The sequence below is a fragment of the Ixodes scapularis genome, unplaced genomic scaffold (genome assembly GCF_016920785.2).
Source record: "Ixodes scapularis isolate PalLabHiFi unplaced genomic scaffold, ASM1692078v2 PGA_scaffold13__105_contigs__length_92229423, whole genome shotgun sequence".
Classification (NCBI taxonomy): domain Eukaryota; kingdom Metazoa; phylum Arthropoda; class Arachnida; order Ixodida; family Ixodidae; genus Ixodes; species Ixodes scapularis.
In genome coordinates this window covers 86,702,680-86,721,059 of record NW_024609839.1, presented here as the reverse complement: position 1 = coordinate 86,721,059, position 18,380 = coordinate 86,702,680, and the positions used below count along the sequence as shown (strand labels likewise).

The following is an 18,380-nucleotide window of genomic DNA, read 5'->3' as shown; positions in this document are numbered from 1 at the left end:
ACAGCACCATTCGCAACCTTGTGCAGAAACATTAAATCACGAACAGTCCTCCTTTTAGACAATAAAGAAAGAGATAAAATTTTCATTATATATTCATACCTATAATAAAACTGCCGCTCAAAGTATCTATCATAAACGATCCGGACAAGTCTTTTCTGAACATTTTCTATGCTCATAGCCTGTGTGTTAGAAATCGAGTTCCATACGACAGAAGCAAACTCCAGTCGTGACCTCACTAATGAGTTAAAAAGGTTAACCATTGAATGAGGGTTTCTAAAATTACGCGTCAAACGAGAAATTACTTCTAACGCTCTAAAAGCATTGCCCACGACCAATGACACATGATTTCTAAAAGATAAAGCACTGTCAAAACACACACGTACCAAGGTCCTTTAAGATTGACACACGCTGTATAGGCGATCCATCGAGATAATAAGTAGACTCAAAAACAGAATGCCTACGGCAAAAAGAAATTACTTTTGTTTTTTGGGGATTTAACAGCAGTTGATTATTTTTACACCACTGAAGAACGCTGGTAACGTCACCTTGCAGGACATCGCAATCTTTAAGACTATTAAGGCTTTTGAACAACTTAAGGTCATCAGCAAAAAGAAGTAGTTCGCCACTGTTTAAACAAGACACAATATCATTTATGAAGCTCAAGAACGTTATGATTTCAGGCTTCCACCATGTCCATTACAAACACCATGGAACTTGTTGTTCACAAGGTAATGACGTCCCGACAGTAACCGAACGAGGGCGCCACCGAAACATCTCGCCGCTAATAGCTCAGCAGTATGCTTTTGTTTGTACGTGGACTCGTGCATGGAAGGGCACTTCCCAAAGCCGCGCTCTCGTGCCCATGCCTTTGTCTGCACTGCAGATGTTTGGGAGGTGGAATCAAGCGAGTCCGCGCAACCCCTGCGTTACGGCGCAGCTGGTCCAGCCAAAAACTCGGTCATCGGTCACAATTTTCTCGACCAAAAAACGCGCGAGTTTTTTATAATTACTGACGGGGTGAGAAAGAGAGAGAGATAGAGATTTATTAAGGGAGGACAGAGGGGTACCGTGAACGGTTCTGGCTGGCTACTCTGTACTGGGAAGAGGGGGGAGGGAGAAGGAAAGACACGGCGATGAGGAAAGAGGGTGGGGAAAAATTGTCAAAAAGGGAAGATTTCATATACTGTAAACGACTTAATATTTGCGAGCACCTAATTTTCGCGAATCACCTACAATTCGCGAAAAACAGGCCCCGCGAACAATCGCGTTTTTTGTTTTATTCCGCATACGTTTACACCCGGATATTTTTTTTTTTTTTTTTAATTTTTAATGAGAAACGCTCCAAAATTAAACTTCGGATTGCGAGGAATTGCGAATCAAAGACAAATATACTCCGATAAACTCCGAATTTTCGCCAAAAAATAAACTCTATTAAACACCCTCCGAATTTGACGAAAAATAAACTTTGAAAACACGGAACCTTACCTATAACACAATTCCACCTCTGACGCTGAGACCGAACGCAGGGCAAATGACGGAGCATTAAAAAAGAAAAACAAAAAATGAAAGACGTTTACAAATGTCTGTTGTGCGAAATTAGAGCGTAGCTGACGTAGGGAAACGAAACGCGCAGGACTTAGTTTCCAGAAGGCGTTGGTCGGACACTTTCCCAAACGGCGTCTTGTGAATCCCGAGCCTGCACGCGCAGCAGATGCACGTCAGCACTGTCACTACTAGGCAATGTCAATGTACAGGAAGCGTAATGTTAAACTGCAGAGCCAATCAGTATATCGGTATAAGCAGTTTGCACATAGTAGTTCGTAATTATTTTATAGTTAACTTTTTTTATGTAAACGCCGTCTGAATATAACAAATTGGCCGCACATAATCAGCGCCAGATCAGTTGACTGCTTGTTCTAGCGGCGAGTTGAGGGGGTGGGCGCTGCTCGGAATGTTTCCTTTGTGACAATCGTCAATAATTAATAACAAACATTAAAAAAATAGTTTTATTTATTTTACTTGAATTGGTTTTGGAGGAACGCTGTTTGTTGGTGCGAGAGTCCTACAAGAGGTCTGATATCCTATCGAGAGGTGATAGCAAGGGGCTTTTTGGTAGTAATTAATTCTATAGACCCCTTTCGAAATACTGCCTTTTGTTGGTAGCGGTGGAATCCCTGTAGAATGGCGGACTAAAACCTCAACGTCACGGTATACTGGAAGGAACACACCCACAAGAAAAAGGTGATGAACGCAGTGACGTTGCACGTTCGACGTTGCTTTAATTGCTCGTCGGGTCCGAAGGTTGACCCCGCTCCGACGTTCGCTCTATTATGGAATGACTTGCACATTCCACGACGCCAGTTGTTCCGCCATTGTACAGTGGTTTCGACCTTCTAATATTCGGCGCCTGACTTTTAAAAGGGGTCTAGAAAGAAGGCAAAGACAGGGAGGTCCCTCGAGGGTGCGGAGAGTATAGTACGAGTTGAAGAGCAAAGGATCCGGGGAATACGTTGTGCGACGACAAGAGTAAACGAGGGCCTCAGTTTTGTTGTGTAACTATTGGGTGATTAGAGATTCGACGTGGCGATCTAATATTTTCCGGACTATTTAACGTTTTAGTGTTAAAACTTTACGCTGTTTTCTATGGACGCGCACTATACGAAGTTTTTTTTTTTTTTTTTTCTGATTGTTCGATATGACGAGACGCTATGAATTTTGTGAGTGACACAGCATGTTAATGGTTGATTTATGTATAATCCGAGTTTGTTTTTTTGTCCGTTTAACAAATTAGATATTTCTCAAGGTGTGCTATGCTCGTGATTACTTTACACGCGGTCAAGGCACCGGGTGACGACTATGCCCATGGTGCGGACTATCTAAAAATAACATCATTTTTCATCCGAAATATTCTTCCTGCGAAACTATACGCCGGTTGAGTACCCTAATCTGGAGAGTATGGTATCTTGGTGTCGTCCTTAGTTCCAATATGACGCGAAATAACCGCATCAACTTGATGCATTCAGGTGCGTATAAATCCCTCGCCTACATCCTGAGTCGACTGAATGCTGTCCATCGAGAGAATAGAAAACTGGTGCACGAAACATTCGACGAAATTTAAAATACTTCGCCACCTTCTCGAATCCTTTTCAAAACTACCGGATTGCTCAACTTGAGGATATCCAGAACCGGGCAAAACCGTTACGTTCTTTCTAATATTTGAAAATACAGAGCTGGCCTGTCTACGAAGAAAGTCGACCTATAAACTATACACCAAGACGTCCTGACGTCACGAGTTTCTGCGCTCGCGTTTGGTTTGTGCAAGACCTGACCTCTCTGTAAATAGCGTATCGCTCGATAAGTACACTCGACGTGCCGTAAGACAGCACGTCTATGCTTAGTTCTCAAACTGTAGCACCATATCGCACCGCCGTTAGAAGTTTGCCTTTTTTATATTCCCGCGCTTTCAATTTTCACCCATGTTTGCTTCCAGTGGCGCAATTAAACATTTTCATTCGCTCGCACTCATTGCTGATTCGAAGGTTCTGAAAATTTAGTTTTTTTTTTTTTAATATATTTTGGCGTGGGTAATTGGAGATATTTGGAAGAATTAGTGCGTCTCACACTTCTTTCTTCGTTGCTTTTGTTGCGTTGTAGTGTCCCAATGCACTGTATAAAGGCTTTTTTTTAATAAACAACTTAAATTAAAGAACAAATGCCACAACGCGGGCGGAAGACGATTTCACGGATTGCCATCACCTGAAATACGCGATCTAAAATTCAGATCCTTGGCCAATGCCTGCCTTGGGCGCAACAAAACTCGTCGCCCTCCCCCCCCCCCCCCCCCCCCCCCCCCCCCCCCCCCAAGAAAATAGGAAATTGTGCACATTATTCATGCGCTTCACGAAGTAGTCCTTAAAATTTTTGGTTGTCGGAAGAAGAAACTATGCTTTCCGAGTTTACGTGTATGTCTCGATAAAATAACGGAAGTCAAATATAAAATCTACCCTTACATATCCTAATTCTTCAGATAACGCAGTAAATCAGTAACGCTCCACGAAAGCCGGACATTTTTTTTTTTCTTTTCCTAGGTTTTTCGAGGCGAATACGGGTGTATATTCTCTCGCAACATAAGGCCAGCAGATAGATGCCCTGCCTTCGGCACTCGTGCTTCTCGCCTTCCGGCGTGTTAGCTTCGCGTGCGCCGAAATGTTGTCGAAGGTAGAAAGCTCGCGTTGGACGAGCACACCGTGGACGAGCAGCATCTAATGCAGGTGAACGGGAGCAGCCACGCGAGCTGGAGCTACGCCCAGGTGGCCGGCCAGGCGCGTGCCGTGTGTCGGGGTCTGCGCAGGCTGGGCCTGGGCCGAGGATGCACCGCTTACCTGCTCAGCAACAGCCGGGCCGAGCTGGTGCCGGCGCTGTTCGGGGCCGCCTGCGCCAACGTGGCGGTCGCCTACGAGCAGCCTGACTACGGCGTCGGTGGGTCCCCTGCGTCGGACGCTCTTTCCCTACTGGAGCACGTCCCCGACTGGTGTGCTGAGGCTCCCAAAGGGCATGTTCATGAGATCTAGAGCCACTACATAAGCTACGCTTCAGATTAACGACACTTGGCTATATTGTGGCTTAAAATCATAGTTGCCAGTTATCCGAAGCTTTATCTGAAATCGCAGGAAATGCTTTTCCGTCTTCCACAAATGTTTAAACAGTTCGCGACAAAACAAAGCAATATTACATGAGCTTCCTAACAGCGAATCTAATGCTGAGGAAGTCGCATTTTTGGATCATGTAGATCGGCAGTTGCGTCTGCTCTGCACAAGCACCAAAATGGTGGCGTTCAAAACATTGACGGGAAACGGAGTGCCAATACTCTAAACGCAGCTCATTTAGTGGCTCTAATGTGACCTACTTACGGCTCGAAATCTCGCAGGACGCCATGTTGATGGACTTTTGCCAAACGATACAAAATTTGATGTTCCTGTTTTAGACAGTGTAAGGGTGCATTCACACTGGAGTTCGAATCGGAACCGCGAAGCGCATCCGCTCGTTTTCATCATGAAACGCGCGTGAAATTGCGTAGGACCTTCAAGCAACCGTGTTTGCAAGCGCTTTGCGAGTGCGGTTCTACCGCCAGAAGGAATGCGGAGCAAGGTCGGTCTAGAGTGCCTTCATACACACGCGCGCTTTTGCTTGAGTGGTGACATCTCAGCCATTTTTCCGCCCAATAGTTTTTTTATGCATTTTGAAGTGCGCGCGATCCGGTGTCACTCAGCTCGAGCGCGTAGCTTTGGCTAATGTATAGACGCCATTTTGCCGCCTAAGTCACGCACCGAGTGCGCGAGAGTGTCACGCGCTGGCCCACTCAGGTCAACAATGGATGTCCTCACCCTGAGACAGACAGACATGTAGGCACCCTAGGTCGGTCTAGGGTGCCTTCATGTGCGCTTTGCTTAGGGTGGAGACATCTCGCCATTTTGTCCCACACATTTATTTTAGAGCGCAGCTCTTAGGGGCCCGTTTCCGGCTTGAGCGGCGTCGCCGTCGCCGTCGGCGTCGCCGTCGGCGTAACCGCGCGGTGCATCATGGGAAATGTCCCATAATGCACCGCGCGAGCCCCCCACCGGGGTCACGTGACTTCGTGGGGGGGCACGTGACCCCCCCGAGGTCACGTGACTCCACTGAGGTCACGTGACCCCCCGAGGTCACGTGACCCCCGCCGATGTCGCGTGACCCCCCGATGACGTCATCGACACTGATGACGTCACCGGCATCCACATCGTCATCGTCATCATCAGTGATGATGACGATGACGATGCGGATGCCGGTGACGTCATCAGTGATGATGACGATGACGATGTGGATGCCGGTGACGTCATCAGTGATGATGACGTCATCAATGATGATGACGTCATCAGTGACGATGACGATGTGGATGCCGCTGACGTCATCAGTGATGATGACGATGACGATGTGGATGCCGGTGACGTCATCAGTGATGATGACGTCATCAGTGATGATGACGATGACGATGCGGATGCCGGTGACATCATCAGTGATGATGACGATGACGATGTGGATGCCCGTGACGTCATCAGTGATGATGGCGATGACGATGTGGATGCCGGTGACGTCATCAGTGATGATGACGATGACGATGTGGATGCCGGTGACGTTACCGACATCCGCATCGTCATCGTCATCATCACTGATGACGTCATCAGTGACGTCACTGATGTCGTCACCGGCATCCGCATCGTCATCGTCATCATCACTGATGACGTCGTCAGCGACGTCACTGATGATGTCACCGACATTCGCATCGTCATCGTCATCATCACTGGTGAAGTCATCAGTGACGTCACTAATGACGTCATCGGTACCCGCATCGTCATCGTCACTGATGACATCATCAGTGACGTCAGTGATGACATCATCGGCATTGGGGGTCACGTGACCCCCAAGGTCACGTGACCCCCCCCCTGATTAGTCTAACCCCCCCCCCCCCCAGCGCCCTTCCCTCCTCCTCCTCAAGAGCTGCGCTCTAATTCGGCGTTACAGGGAGTTGTAAGCGGCTTTCACTTTTTAGAGCGCAGCTCTTAGGGGCCCGTTTCCGGCTTGAGCGGCGTCGCCGTCGCCGTCGCCGTCGCCGTCGGCGTAACCGCGCGGTGCATCATGGGAAATGTCCCATAATGCACCGCGCGAGCCCCCCCCACCGGGGTCACGTGACCTCGTGGGGGGTCACGTGACCCCCCCCGAGGTCACGTGACTCCCCTGAGGTCACGTGACCCCTCCTCAAGGTCACGTGACCCCCTCCTCGAGGTCACGTGACCCCCCGAGGTCACGTGACCCCCGCCGATGTCGCGTGACCCCCCTATGACGTCATCGTCACTGATGACGTCACTGGCATCCACATCGTCATCGTCATCATCACTGATGACGTCACCAGCATCCACATCGTCATCGTCATCATCACTGATGACGTCACCGGCATCCACATCGTCATCGTCATCATCACTGATGACGTCACCGGCATCCGCATTGTCATCGTCATCATTACTGATGACGTCACCGGCATCCACATCGTCATCGTCATCATCACTGATGACGTCACCGGCATCCCCATCGTCATCGTCATCATCACTGATGACGTCACCGGCATCCACATCGTCATCGTCATCATCACTGATGACGTCACCGGCATCCACATCGTCATTGTCATAATCACTGATGACGCCACCGGCATCCGCATCGTCATCGTCATCATCACTGATGACGTCACCGGCATCCCCATCGTCATCGTCATCATCACTGATGTCACCGGCATCCACATCGTCATCGTCATCATCACTGATGACGTCACCGGCATCCACATTGTCATCGTCATCATCACTGATGACGTCACCGGCATCCACATCGTCATCGTCATCATCACTGACGACGTCACCGGCATCCGCATCGTCATCGTCATCATCACTGATGACGTCATCAGTGATGTCACTGATGTCGTCACCGGCATCCGCATCGTCATCGTCATCATCACTGATGACGTCATCAGCGACGTCACTGATGACGTCACCGACATTCGCATCGTCATCGTCATCATCACTGGTGAAGCCATCAGTGACGTCACTAATGACGTCATCGGTACCCGCATCGTCATCGTCACGGATGACGTCATCAGTGACGTCAGTGATGACATCATCGGCATTGGGGGTCACGTGACCCCCAAGGTCACGTGACCCCCCCCTGGTTAGTTTACCCCCCCCCCCCGTGCCCTTCCCTCCTCCTCCTCAAGAGCTGCGCTCTAATTCGGCGTTACAGGGAGTTGTAAGCGGCTTTCATTTTTTATTTTTTGTTCAAAAGCGCGTGAAAGAGCGTGTCCCTGCACGCGTTTGTGGCGCTGACTGTGCTATGGCGACATTGTGTTTTCGTCAATTTCTTTGTACTTTACCCGTGAGCGCGTGCTGTCGGCATCGGGTACTACAAAGGGTGGCATCACCCTTAACAGAAGGACACTGAGGCACCCTAGGTCGGTCTGTCTTTGAGGTGCGGCGACACTAATTTTCGCTCTAAGTGAAAAATATACATTTTTATAAACTCGCAACTTTCACGGTATATAGACCGTTCCATTAGGGTCATAGCAGAGAGGGTAAAAGAGAAAAAAATGCACTCCCCCTCTCCCCCGCAAGTCGTCCGCTCCGCCGAGTGGGCTGTAGCTAGCGTCCGGCTGGCGTGCAAACTCTGTTTAAAATCGCGTCATTTTGGAACTTTCAAGCGTAGATGCGCAGATTTTGGTATGCCAGTTATCGTGTAATACTATGCTAGATAAAAAGACTCACAGGGTCCAATTGCACTGTTACCTGCGTGCAAATAAAAAACAAAAATGGGGAAAACTGTGTCAGATTGGCCGGTTTCTTTGGCGAAAAAAAAAATCCGGTTGCTGTACCTCTTTTACTATACAAACGTTCGTACTGGTGTAGGCCTTTAGCGACCATGAGCGGGTCTGAAATAATAAATAAAAACGTGTCTCCTGCCGCAACACACGCAATAGTTGAGGGTAGTACTGCCGGCTGACTCAACTGCTATTTAAGTAACGGAAAAAAGATATGCTAGTTTATCATTTAGCAAAATAGAAGAACAGAGAGCTATAGGCTGATTTTGGAGTAGCCACAACTATTCTAAGAACGCGAACCACTTCACAACCGCAGCCACGAGCGAGAGTTCGGTGTTCGGTAGAGCCCGCCGATACAGCCCAAAGATGGAGAACGGCAACCTCCCGGTTTGTCGTCTGCTAGCGGAGTCGGCGGCGTGCCCTCTCTCTGGTTTTACCCAGCCGAACCCGCTGAACTTCCCGGATGTGTGGAGAGGGCGCTGCGGTCGAACAAAATGGTGCCGCCCAGAGAGCGCTAAATGGAATGGTCTATGCACCAACTCATGTTTACAAACAAACCGGAGCGCTCCTAGCGGACGTCACCGGCGCCGCGCATGCGCCGTGGATGGTGGGCAAGAAGTCCGCCGTCGCCCATAAACAGACCATTGAATTGCGTTGTTGTCGACGTCGGTGGGAGTCCCCGTGCTCTTTTTCGCGTTGGAATTGTTGATTCTACGTCCTCCTAACAATGTCTGACTACTTGAGCGGCTTCAGCAAAACTATCGAGGCAAAACTTTGCGTGGATAATGTGACGTGCGGCGATTCATTTCACGTGGACGCCGCAGAATGGGCGCTAAAGCCTGACTCCCACGTCGAGATTCTGCTCGCTATTTTCAGTCGCGACGTCGCTCGGACTGCAAAAGCGTGGACCGTAGCTGAGATGGTGGACATCGATACTGAAAACCTCAAGTAGAATCGGGCAATACAAGTCGGTGATGGCCACTGGTAACAATGATCAACAACTTCTTGTATCTGTTTACACTTAGCCGACTTACCCCAACCAACCTTCAAAAATGTTTTGAGGCCTGCACTTAGTTCTTATCGCAATTACCGGGTCAACGTTTGGTTTACGAGCCGCTGTCGTTTGAACGAACTAACGACAAAAAGCAGCCAAGTTTGAAAGAGCAGACGACAGTTCGAACGCACGCGCAATGGAGTACGGGCAAGAAGCACCGCGTCCCGCGTCAACAAACCATTCGAATGTCACGTTGTCGGCGTCTGTGTGAGTCTGCATACTCTTTTTTGCGTTGGAGTTGTCGATTCTACGTCCTCATCGCAATGTCTTACCACTTCAATCGCCTGAGCGAAATTATCGAGGCTCGTTACGCCGCTAAACTTTCCGTAAGTAATTTGACGTGCAGCGATTCATTCGCATGAACGCTGCAGAATGGACGCCAAAACCATGATGAGATTCTTGTAGCTATTTTCGGTCGCGACGCCGCTCGTGCTGCAAAAGTGTAAAAGGTAGCGGCGATGATCGACATCGATACTGAAAATCGGAAGCGGGAACAGACAAAGGGTAACAAGTAGATGATGGCCACCGGTACCAATAATTAACATGTATCTACTGTTTACACCGAGCCTACTTAAGTCTTTTGAGGCCTGCAATTACTTCTTATTGCAATCACCGGGTCAAACTTTGGTCTACGGGCCGCTTTTGTTTGAACGAGCAGACGACAAAAAGCAGACAACTTTGAAAGAGCAGACGAAAGTTCGAACGATCAGGCGGCCGTGTGAATTTGAAGACGCACTGAATCCGTGGGTGGTCCGGACAACTTGGGGGTTTTCTCTCGGTCATGTTGGAACAAAGCAAACACATCTGGCGACTACAAATTGTGGCCCGCACACGCAATCGTAGTTCCACAGCGTCAGGTTTGCCCCTTTCACGGCTGCTATCCACGTTCTCGGACGAACGGAGGGTGCAAAAACACATGAAAACTGATCTTCAAACCTTCCCAGACTCTCTTGGTAAAGCCCCCATCGCAGCATTTTGACGAAAAGGCAGGTTTTTTGTCTCGTTTCTTCCAAAGGAACACAGGAATGCATGTCTGGCACGGCGACTTCTGCCCACCGCCCGAGACCGGAAGTGCGTCCGGCGCGCCACCACCGCGGCGTGACGTAGGAGAGTTGAGTTGGTGTATAGGGGGTGCACCAGGTGCCTATACATGTCAGCGCGCGTGTGTATGAAGGCACTCTATATCAAAATGGCTGTCTTCTGGATAATCGTCGTAGAACAGCAGTCCGAGGTTTGGAGTGCGACGTTATAGAGTAATTATCATTTCGTGAAATACGCACGATATAAAATCCTTACTTCATACTTCCATGTAAGGAAAATGTAAGGAAGCATCTTTATCCTAAAGCCGATCATCAAGGAGCGGAGCGTGATTTGTGTACTGCGGTACCACCATCCCTGAAAGTTCCAAATTACCCAAGCAGTAATTGAAGCAGTCTGCGAGTGTGGTCACACGCGCTGCTAATTAACCAAGCACCAAGGAGCATTCTGCAGCAGTAACTGTCCCACAGCAAAATCCTAAAACAAATGGCATCTTGCACGCGCGTTCGTCAGCGGCCCATTTTGGCTACTTACTCCGAATCTTTTATACGCGGGAGGCGAGCGTGTGCGGTGCGTGTACCTACATTCCCAGCATTCTCCTCGATACTTGTTTGATTTAGCAATAAACCCATTGATATTCCATTCACCATTAAGCTGAAACTCCAGTCAATGCCACAAGCACGAGAGGTCAACGTCTCTACTTTGACGCGTTCTTCCGCAGGACGAGTGCTCACGCTAGAAATATATGTCTCAAAGCCAGAAGCGCGGGTAATGGCTCGCGCTTGTTGCTTTAGCTACAGTCTACGCTTAAGGATGAACCGAGCATGGCAAGTACGGTCCCCCTGCTAGCCTGGGGTCCTTAGCGTGTATCACGCGGTAGTGAAACGACCACACGTCGGCATGATGCTCGTCCGAATCGAAACTGGCAGGAGTGGGGATTGAAGAAGGCGACGTTCGTAGAAGTATCCCTGAATTCTGAAACATTCGCTTTCGCTCCTCATGCTCGGAGCTGCGGTTGACTTCTTTTTTTTTTTTTTTTTTTAGTTATGAAGAACTGCATTTGCCGAAGCTTAGTCAGCGGCACAAAGGATCATCATCAAATACTCGATTTTTATACATACCGCGGTATTTATTCGGTCTTTAGAAGAGCCGGGAATCGAGAAGTCCACACGTCGGCCGCCATAAAGGCCATAGTTGATACCGCCTGGGCGACTCAGGAAGGGAACAAATAAAAATAAACTTGGATTTATGCGGCACAAACATGTCCCCGATCGTACGTAATGAGTACTTACTCGCCATGCTTTAGCTTTCCACCAACACCAATAAACGCCGCAAATAAATAAGCGTCTCCGTGTGAACCAATGGCGAACATGACGGACGATGTTCATCAACATGGCGGAACGCGGCTTCCCGGAAATGATAAGGCGTTTCATGAAACCGCGCCCCATACGGAGCGCAAGTGAGGAAGGGGAGGACATTAAAGCGCGGCGAGAGGGAGTGACCGCGTGTGCCACACGAATTCACCCTCGCAGCGGCTCCTCGGCCCGGAGCGGTCGACGTGTCGGCCGTGACTTTCTCGTTTGTTGGTGATCTCCTCGTACCTTGGTAGTTGTTAGTCAGTAAAAATAACGCGTTCTCCGGGGTATTTCGTATCCCCTTTTTCGAATGTTAAGACGTCATTCATAAGAAACCGGTGGATTTTCGAAAGCAGTAGAAAAAGGTAAGAGAGACGGCAATAGCTAGGAATCACAGAGGACGCCAAAGTTCGGCCTTCGAACGTCGGATGTTAATAGAGGGTGACGGTCTCGCTCACTCTGACTAGAGGGAGACAGTGGCCAGAGACAAAGCCGGCAAGCCACTGTACCTACCCACTATCCTTCCAATCAGAGCTCAGTGCTTCTCGCGCCGAGGGTGCGGTGACGTCAACTCTGTCAAAGCTCGCGCAAGCTTAGCTTAGACAGGGTTGGAGCGCTCTAGAAGCGTAACGTAGCACAAAGTAGTCGTTTTTCAATTATAGTTGTCGTCTTCACCCCACCCGGGTATAGAGCAAATTAGAGCCCAACTGGCTGCCTCCTCGCGCGGGAATTAACACTCACCAACTCTTCTAGATGTTCTTGTTGACATGATGGAGCCCCTGCGGCCGGACGCCGTTCTCTGCGAGCACAGCGCCCTGAACAAGGTCCTGCAGGTTCAGGAGAGACTCAGCTGTGTCAAGGTGAGTCTAGCCTACAAATCTCTGAGCGTCACCAGGGGAGGGTAACCAAAACTACACACCACTACACTTACAACGTGCCCACCTTCCCGCCCCCTAAAAAAATTTTTTTTTTATTGCTAAAAAAGTATACACTACCGAACGTTCATTCTATTGTAGCGCTAGCGGACCAAACCAGAAGTGAAAGTTTGAGCGCTAACCGTCATCTTATTCAAAAGTTATAAGTGATTTTCTTTAAATTTCAATGAAAAAATGGTTATAATGCGATTAAATGCAAAGGTGCAAGCGAGCTGGACAAGAATGACGAAACTAATCCCTGGAGAGGGACAAAGGACTAGCACACATCTGCAAACATGGCTAGGTTTTTGGTAACTTTTGCCATATAGAGCTCCATGTATTCGAGAGCACTCTCGACCGTCATTCTTCCATTGAAAATTATTTAAAAAAAAATCAGTCATAACTTTTTGAACAAGTTCAACAGCTACTGCTGCAACTTTGGCATTTGGTTCGGAGGAGCGCTACATTTGGGCGGAGAATAAGCGTTTAGCAAAGCGTTGTTTGTGTTCGCGATCAGGAAAAAAAAATTGCAATTTTTTCGGGGGCATTGTTTACATTTCTATTATCATTTCTATCTCCCTCTGGCTCCCATCTCCAGCCGGATAATGCAAATATCCCTCTACTGGAATACTTGGTTTCAGCGAAACCAAGTATTCCAATAGGTTTCAGCGCGGTCAAATTAAGGCTCTAAGCAGGGAGGTCTTTCAGATGTCCCGCCTCTAGCACGATCTTCCTGCCTTCGAGAGTACTTGGGCGTCTTGTGAGCTTCGAGCGTGCATCCCGGCCAAAACAAGACAAGAGGCAACGAGCTCGTGGAGCACAGGCCAATCATCCGAAGAACGTAGGAGATGCCCTGCCCCTCTCATCCTGCCTGTGACGATAGATGACACGAATGCATTGACGCACGGGCTAAAAACGCAAGATGCTGGCGCATTCTGTTCCTTCGATTCGCTGGGACGGTGAGAGCGAACGCGCAGAAAGATGGCGAATGCCGTGGCATTGCGCTTTTAGCGTTGCTCGATTGGTCTCATCGGTTCATAGAGTTTGCAGCTCATAGTGAAAAACAACGCGACCTCGACGAGGACAAAGAAGAAAGATACAGAGGTCTTACGTCCCTACCCAGACAACACTTGGACGTCCCCAGGATGTCCTCAGGACAACCTTTTGAGGACATTATGATGTCCTGAGGATGTCCCCAAATGATCCTGGAAACATCCTAAAAACGTCCTATTGTCCGGCCTCAGGACATCCTTAGAACGTCCTCAGGAGGGCAGCCAAGGATTTTTCTAGTACATTTTTAGGACAATGCACTGCAGGTGCAGCTGCTCACTGAGCTGTTAGGATGCTTTGATTTTTATTGTTTCTAGGTTTTCTCCAACTGGATTTTGAACCTGAAGATGCCTACAAGAGCTGCCTGCAGAAAAAAAATTCATTGTTTTGCACTATTTTAAAGTGAAATTCACACACTAATTCTAGATTACTAGTCAGTGAGAGGTTTTAAGAACATAGGGCAAGGGAAAAGGAGGAAGAAAACTGGCGGAATGCTGAAGAGGAGAGAAAACCTCTCCCCTCCAGCATCCTGTCGGCTTTCTCCTCTGCCTATTTCCTTGCGCTATGATCTTAGCCTGTAACTATGAGCATGATCGTGCCATTCATTATTGCAAACAAAGGTAGCTGTTCAAGAAATACTTTATTGGCGAGCAAATGTTATACATGACTTTCTTCAATGTCTGCACCAGACGTGCAATCTGGCTTCGCATCTTGGCCAGCACTAGTCCGAATAGTCAGCGGGATCTACAAAAAGAAATCAATTCCATAAGCAGTAATAATAAAAACAGGTAATGTGAGAAACTTACCATCATTTCGAACACCTCCGGCCTTTGACTGCAGCTTTTTCAGTTTCTCTCCAGCGTGGCGCAGCCATACTTTGATGATGGTCTCCACGTCAGCTTTATTTGCGCACTCAACATTTGATTTCACTGCTCCTAAAACATTGATTTGTGATGACAGTCACAGCAGAAAGCTAAGATGGTCTAGAAAAAAATCACAATTAATGTTCGCGCGAGGAAGATACCCTTGCTACCGAGTTTACTTTCGCACAGTTGGAAAGCTCGAAGCATTCGTTTACGCGCCGGCATCTTTCCCGCCGAAATTGCCGTTCATTGCTTTCCGCCATTTCGAAGAAGTACTATATTTAAAAACACACTAACCTTTGTCACTGCCTTGCATTGCTGCCATTGTCAATTTGGATAGAACAGCGCGGATATACAGACTCGCAGCGCTGACCAACAACTCAGTGAGATATTTCTGCTTCCTCAAGTCGTCATCATCTCCTCCTTCGCCGTTAATGAGAACATTTTGAATTTTTAAACACAAGAAACCAAATAGCCAATAAACATTAATAAGTAAATAATAAATAAATAAATGACAGCTAAAAATAAATAAAACTAAGAAAATAAAAAAAAATAAAAAAGAAGTTAAAAAATATTTTTTTAGAAAATAAATTACAATTAAATAATTAAACTAAAAAAATATTTCTCTGAATTTTTTAAGCTTTATTTCCTTTTAGTTATCATTTATTTATTTATTATTTATTTATTAATGTTTATTGGCTATTTGGTGTCTGGTGTTTAAAAATTTTAAATGTTCTCATTAACGGCGAAGGAGGAGAAGATGACGATATGAGGAAGAAGAAATATATCACTGAGTTATTAATCAGCGCTGCGAGTCTTTTTCCTTCTTGTGTGCCTGTGAGTGAGACTGTATCCGCGCTGTTCCATTCAAGCATGAATTACCAACCAGCCCAAGCAGCCAGATTATCGAGCTGTCATCAACCTCGACGCTATTTCTGTTTCTGTCCTGTCTTGGCTTAGCTTGCTTGAGTTTCTCAGATGGGTGGATAATTGCCATGAAGGTACACCTTGTAGTAGGCGGTAGCTTGCTCCACCTAGATTGAATGTTGCCAATGGAACTGAATTTCGAAATACTGCGCAAATACAAAACTAATAATAATTGTTGTGCGTCCTGGTTTTATTAAAGAATTGTTTGATCAAAACTATAGTTAAAAGATGTCCTAAACTTACGCAACTACATGTAATAATTTGTATGTGAAATTTAGTTGAGCAGTGAACGTGAACTGTGTATACTACTGCCATTTCATTCATTTATTAGTTTTTAAAACGCAATCAAATTGAGGACGTATATATTACCTCTAACTTTGTATCCTTCGTCCTCAATAAGTCCTCGGAAGGACGTTTCTAGGATGATCCAGCGACTGACGTTCTCAGGATGTCCTGAGGACGTCTTGAAAACCGTGAGGATGTTTGTACCTTTCGAGGACGTCCTGAGGATGTCGGGTGTTGTCTGGGTAGATAACGCTATGCGAAGTCGCCCGTCCGCCTCCCCTCGCTCGTGTCATCTGCTAGCGGGCGGTCCGCCATGTTTTTCCGACTCGCCCACCATGTCTGCGTTCGAAATATTTCGAGTCACTCCAGCGGGTCATGTCACGTGACAATGCATACAGAACAACACTGGACGCGAGTAGGTTTACGGACGCCAAGGTACCAAAGCGTTACTCGAGAGTGAGGACGAGTAAAATCTGCCATGGTCTTGCTAACCGGAAACGGAACGCCGGCACGGACCAATGGGAGAGCGAGTCGGCAAACCAATCACTGTCACTACTTAGCAAAGCGTTTATCGAGGAACTTTACACGGGACAAGCGCTGTTTTTCTTACTATGAACGCTTGTCAGCACGCCCCAATGGCCATTCTAATGCTTTTTTGCGCCTTAACTTGAGGGGACAAAAAGTGAGAGGCGCTGAAGCGGTTTTGAATTTGATTAAAAACACCTCAATATTTTCAACCTGACTTCAACATCACGAATATCTCGAAAAGTAGGCTATTTCATGCCCGTGTTACCTAAAAACACGCCTTCGAAGCTGCGTTGAAACCACACCTCTCCGCGTCAGCGGGAGAGGGGGGTTAATGAAGAAGGAAAACGTGACGCCACAAAAGCTCCCTCGCGCGTGCTACTCGGCTTGCAGAGCCAGAGTCGTGCGTCGTCGATACTGAGCTATACTTCGTCTCACGTTAGTATGGACTATTGTTAGCCGCGCGTGCTAAAAGCGCGAGCTAGTTGCTTCGAATGAAGCCTCGGCGGCTGCACGAGCGCTCGTGCAGCAAGTGCTCCAGCCAAGGCAGTCAAGGCTAGCCGCTCGCGCTAGCACAGCATTCGCGGTTAGTTCATGCTAAGGTGAGACGAAGTATAGTTGGTGATTCATGCTTTTGAAAGATGCCAGCTGAACCTAAGAAGATGCGCGAAGAGAGAAAGAAAGAAAAACAAAGAGAAAGATAAAAAGAAAGAGGACAGGCACACTGCTGGAGTAACACCCATTTACTGAAGATGTTCTTCCACTCTCATTAGTTTCACAACTCGGAACTAATAGCTGTGGAAGTGTGGAAGAAGAAGAGGTTTATCTTCAGTAAATGTTTGCTAGTCCCGCATTTCCGAGCATCTTTCTACAGAAGAGCCAGGCACCTCAGCGAATCCAAGGAGCTTACGCGAAGCGGAGACGAAACGAGGTAAGGAGTGCCAGCTGATCGTCGTGCGAAACGATGCAATTAGAATCGCGCCTGGCCGTTTTACGACGTCACGCCTCCACCAACCAATGACGTTCGGTGGCGATGAGCGGCTACACGTTTTTCAACTTCTTTCCGCGTTTAATGTTGTTGCGAGGACAAATGATGGTGATATTTAGATTCACCAGGAAAAACTACGTTGAAAAGAGGCATTAACTTTTTTTTTACCATTTCAGCTTCCTCTTCACCTTGTTTTCTTCAATGCTCCTTTTTTCTGCCATTGTTTATTAGACAATGTTGAATGTCCTCATTACAAAGATGGCAGATCGAGGTCGGGGTGTGCGCTGAGAAAGTGAGGGAGAGAAGGAGACGACAACGCGCGAGGACATCAGAACGGCGAACTCTGATTGGACTGATTAGTGGGTAGACCTAAAGCTAGCCGCCTTTGCCTCCACGGCACTCGTCGAGCGCGTTAAAGGTCAGAGCCAACGTCACTAGAACCCTCAGTTGGGAAACTCACTGTTGAAATCGGGGCCGCTGGCGTCCACCGAGACCGAGCTAAATACGACAACAGCGCCACTCTTTATCATTTGTCTGTACTGTGGTCACCTTGAGCTTTCAGAAAGCATGTTTTTGCGTAAACACAAACGGAAAAGACTCTTTTTGTAGTAACTTTTATTGGAGTTTAGTACAAAATGAAGGGCGCGTGATGTTTTCTAAAATCTTTAGTTTGCAAGGTTTTGCGGCAAATTTAATATTTTTTTCAAACAACCATGCCTCAGCGGTGATTTCAGATAGCGCGTCCCGACCTAGGCGCATCCTAACTTCGGTAATAACTCGCGGCGCGTCTGCTTCGGAGACGGGATTGGCACCCCTAAAACCCCTTCCACCGTAGCTGTTTCGGCGCCAAAATGGCCGATTAAAGCCAAAATAGATGTCACGTGCAGTTCCTCGAGTGGCCGCTGCGGGAGAAATGGCGGCGTTGCGATCGCCATTAGCTTGGTTCTCGAATACGGACCGGTGCCACTTTCTTAGAACAGTCTTTATGACAG

General features: G+C 47.7%; 1 protein-coding gene across 2 annotated transcripts in view; it reads left to right on the top strand.

The window, feature by feature from the left end:
- LOC8029881 (4-coumarate--CoA ligase 3) overlaps nucleotides 1–18,380 on the top strand; it is a 43,002-nt gene that overhangs the window by 11,893 nt on the left and 12,729 nt on the right. For both annotated transcript variants that reach the window (XM_042290017.1, XM_042290018.1), the window contains exons 3-4: nucleotides 4,272–4,479; nucleotides 12,590–12,696. In XM_042290017.1, the coding sequence (XP_042145951.1) occupies nucleotides 4,272–4,479; nucleotides 12,590–12,696 (315 nt within the window). The remainder of the gene's footprint in view (nucleotides 1–4,271; nucleotides 4,480–12,589; nucleotides 12,697–18,380) is intronic.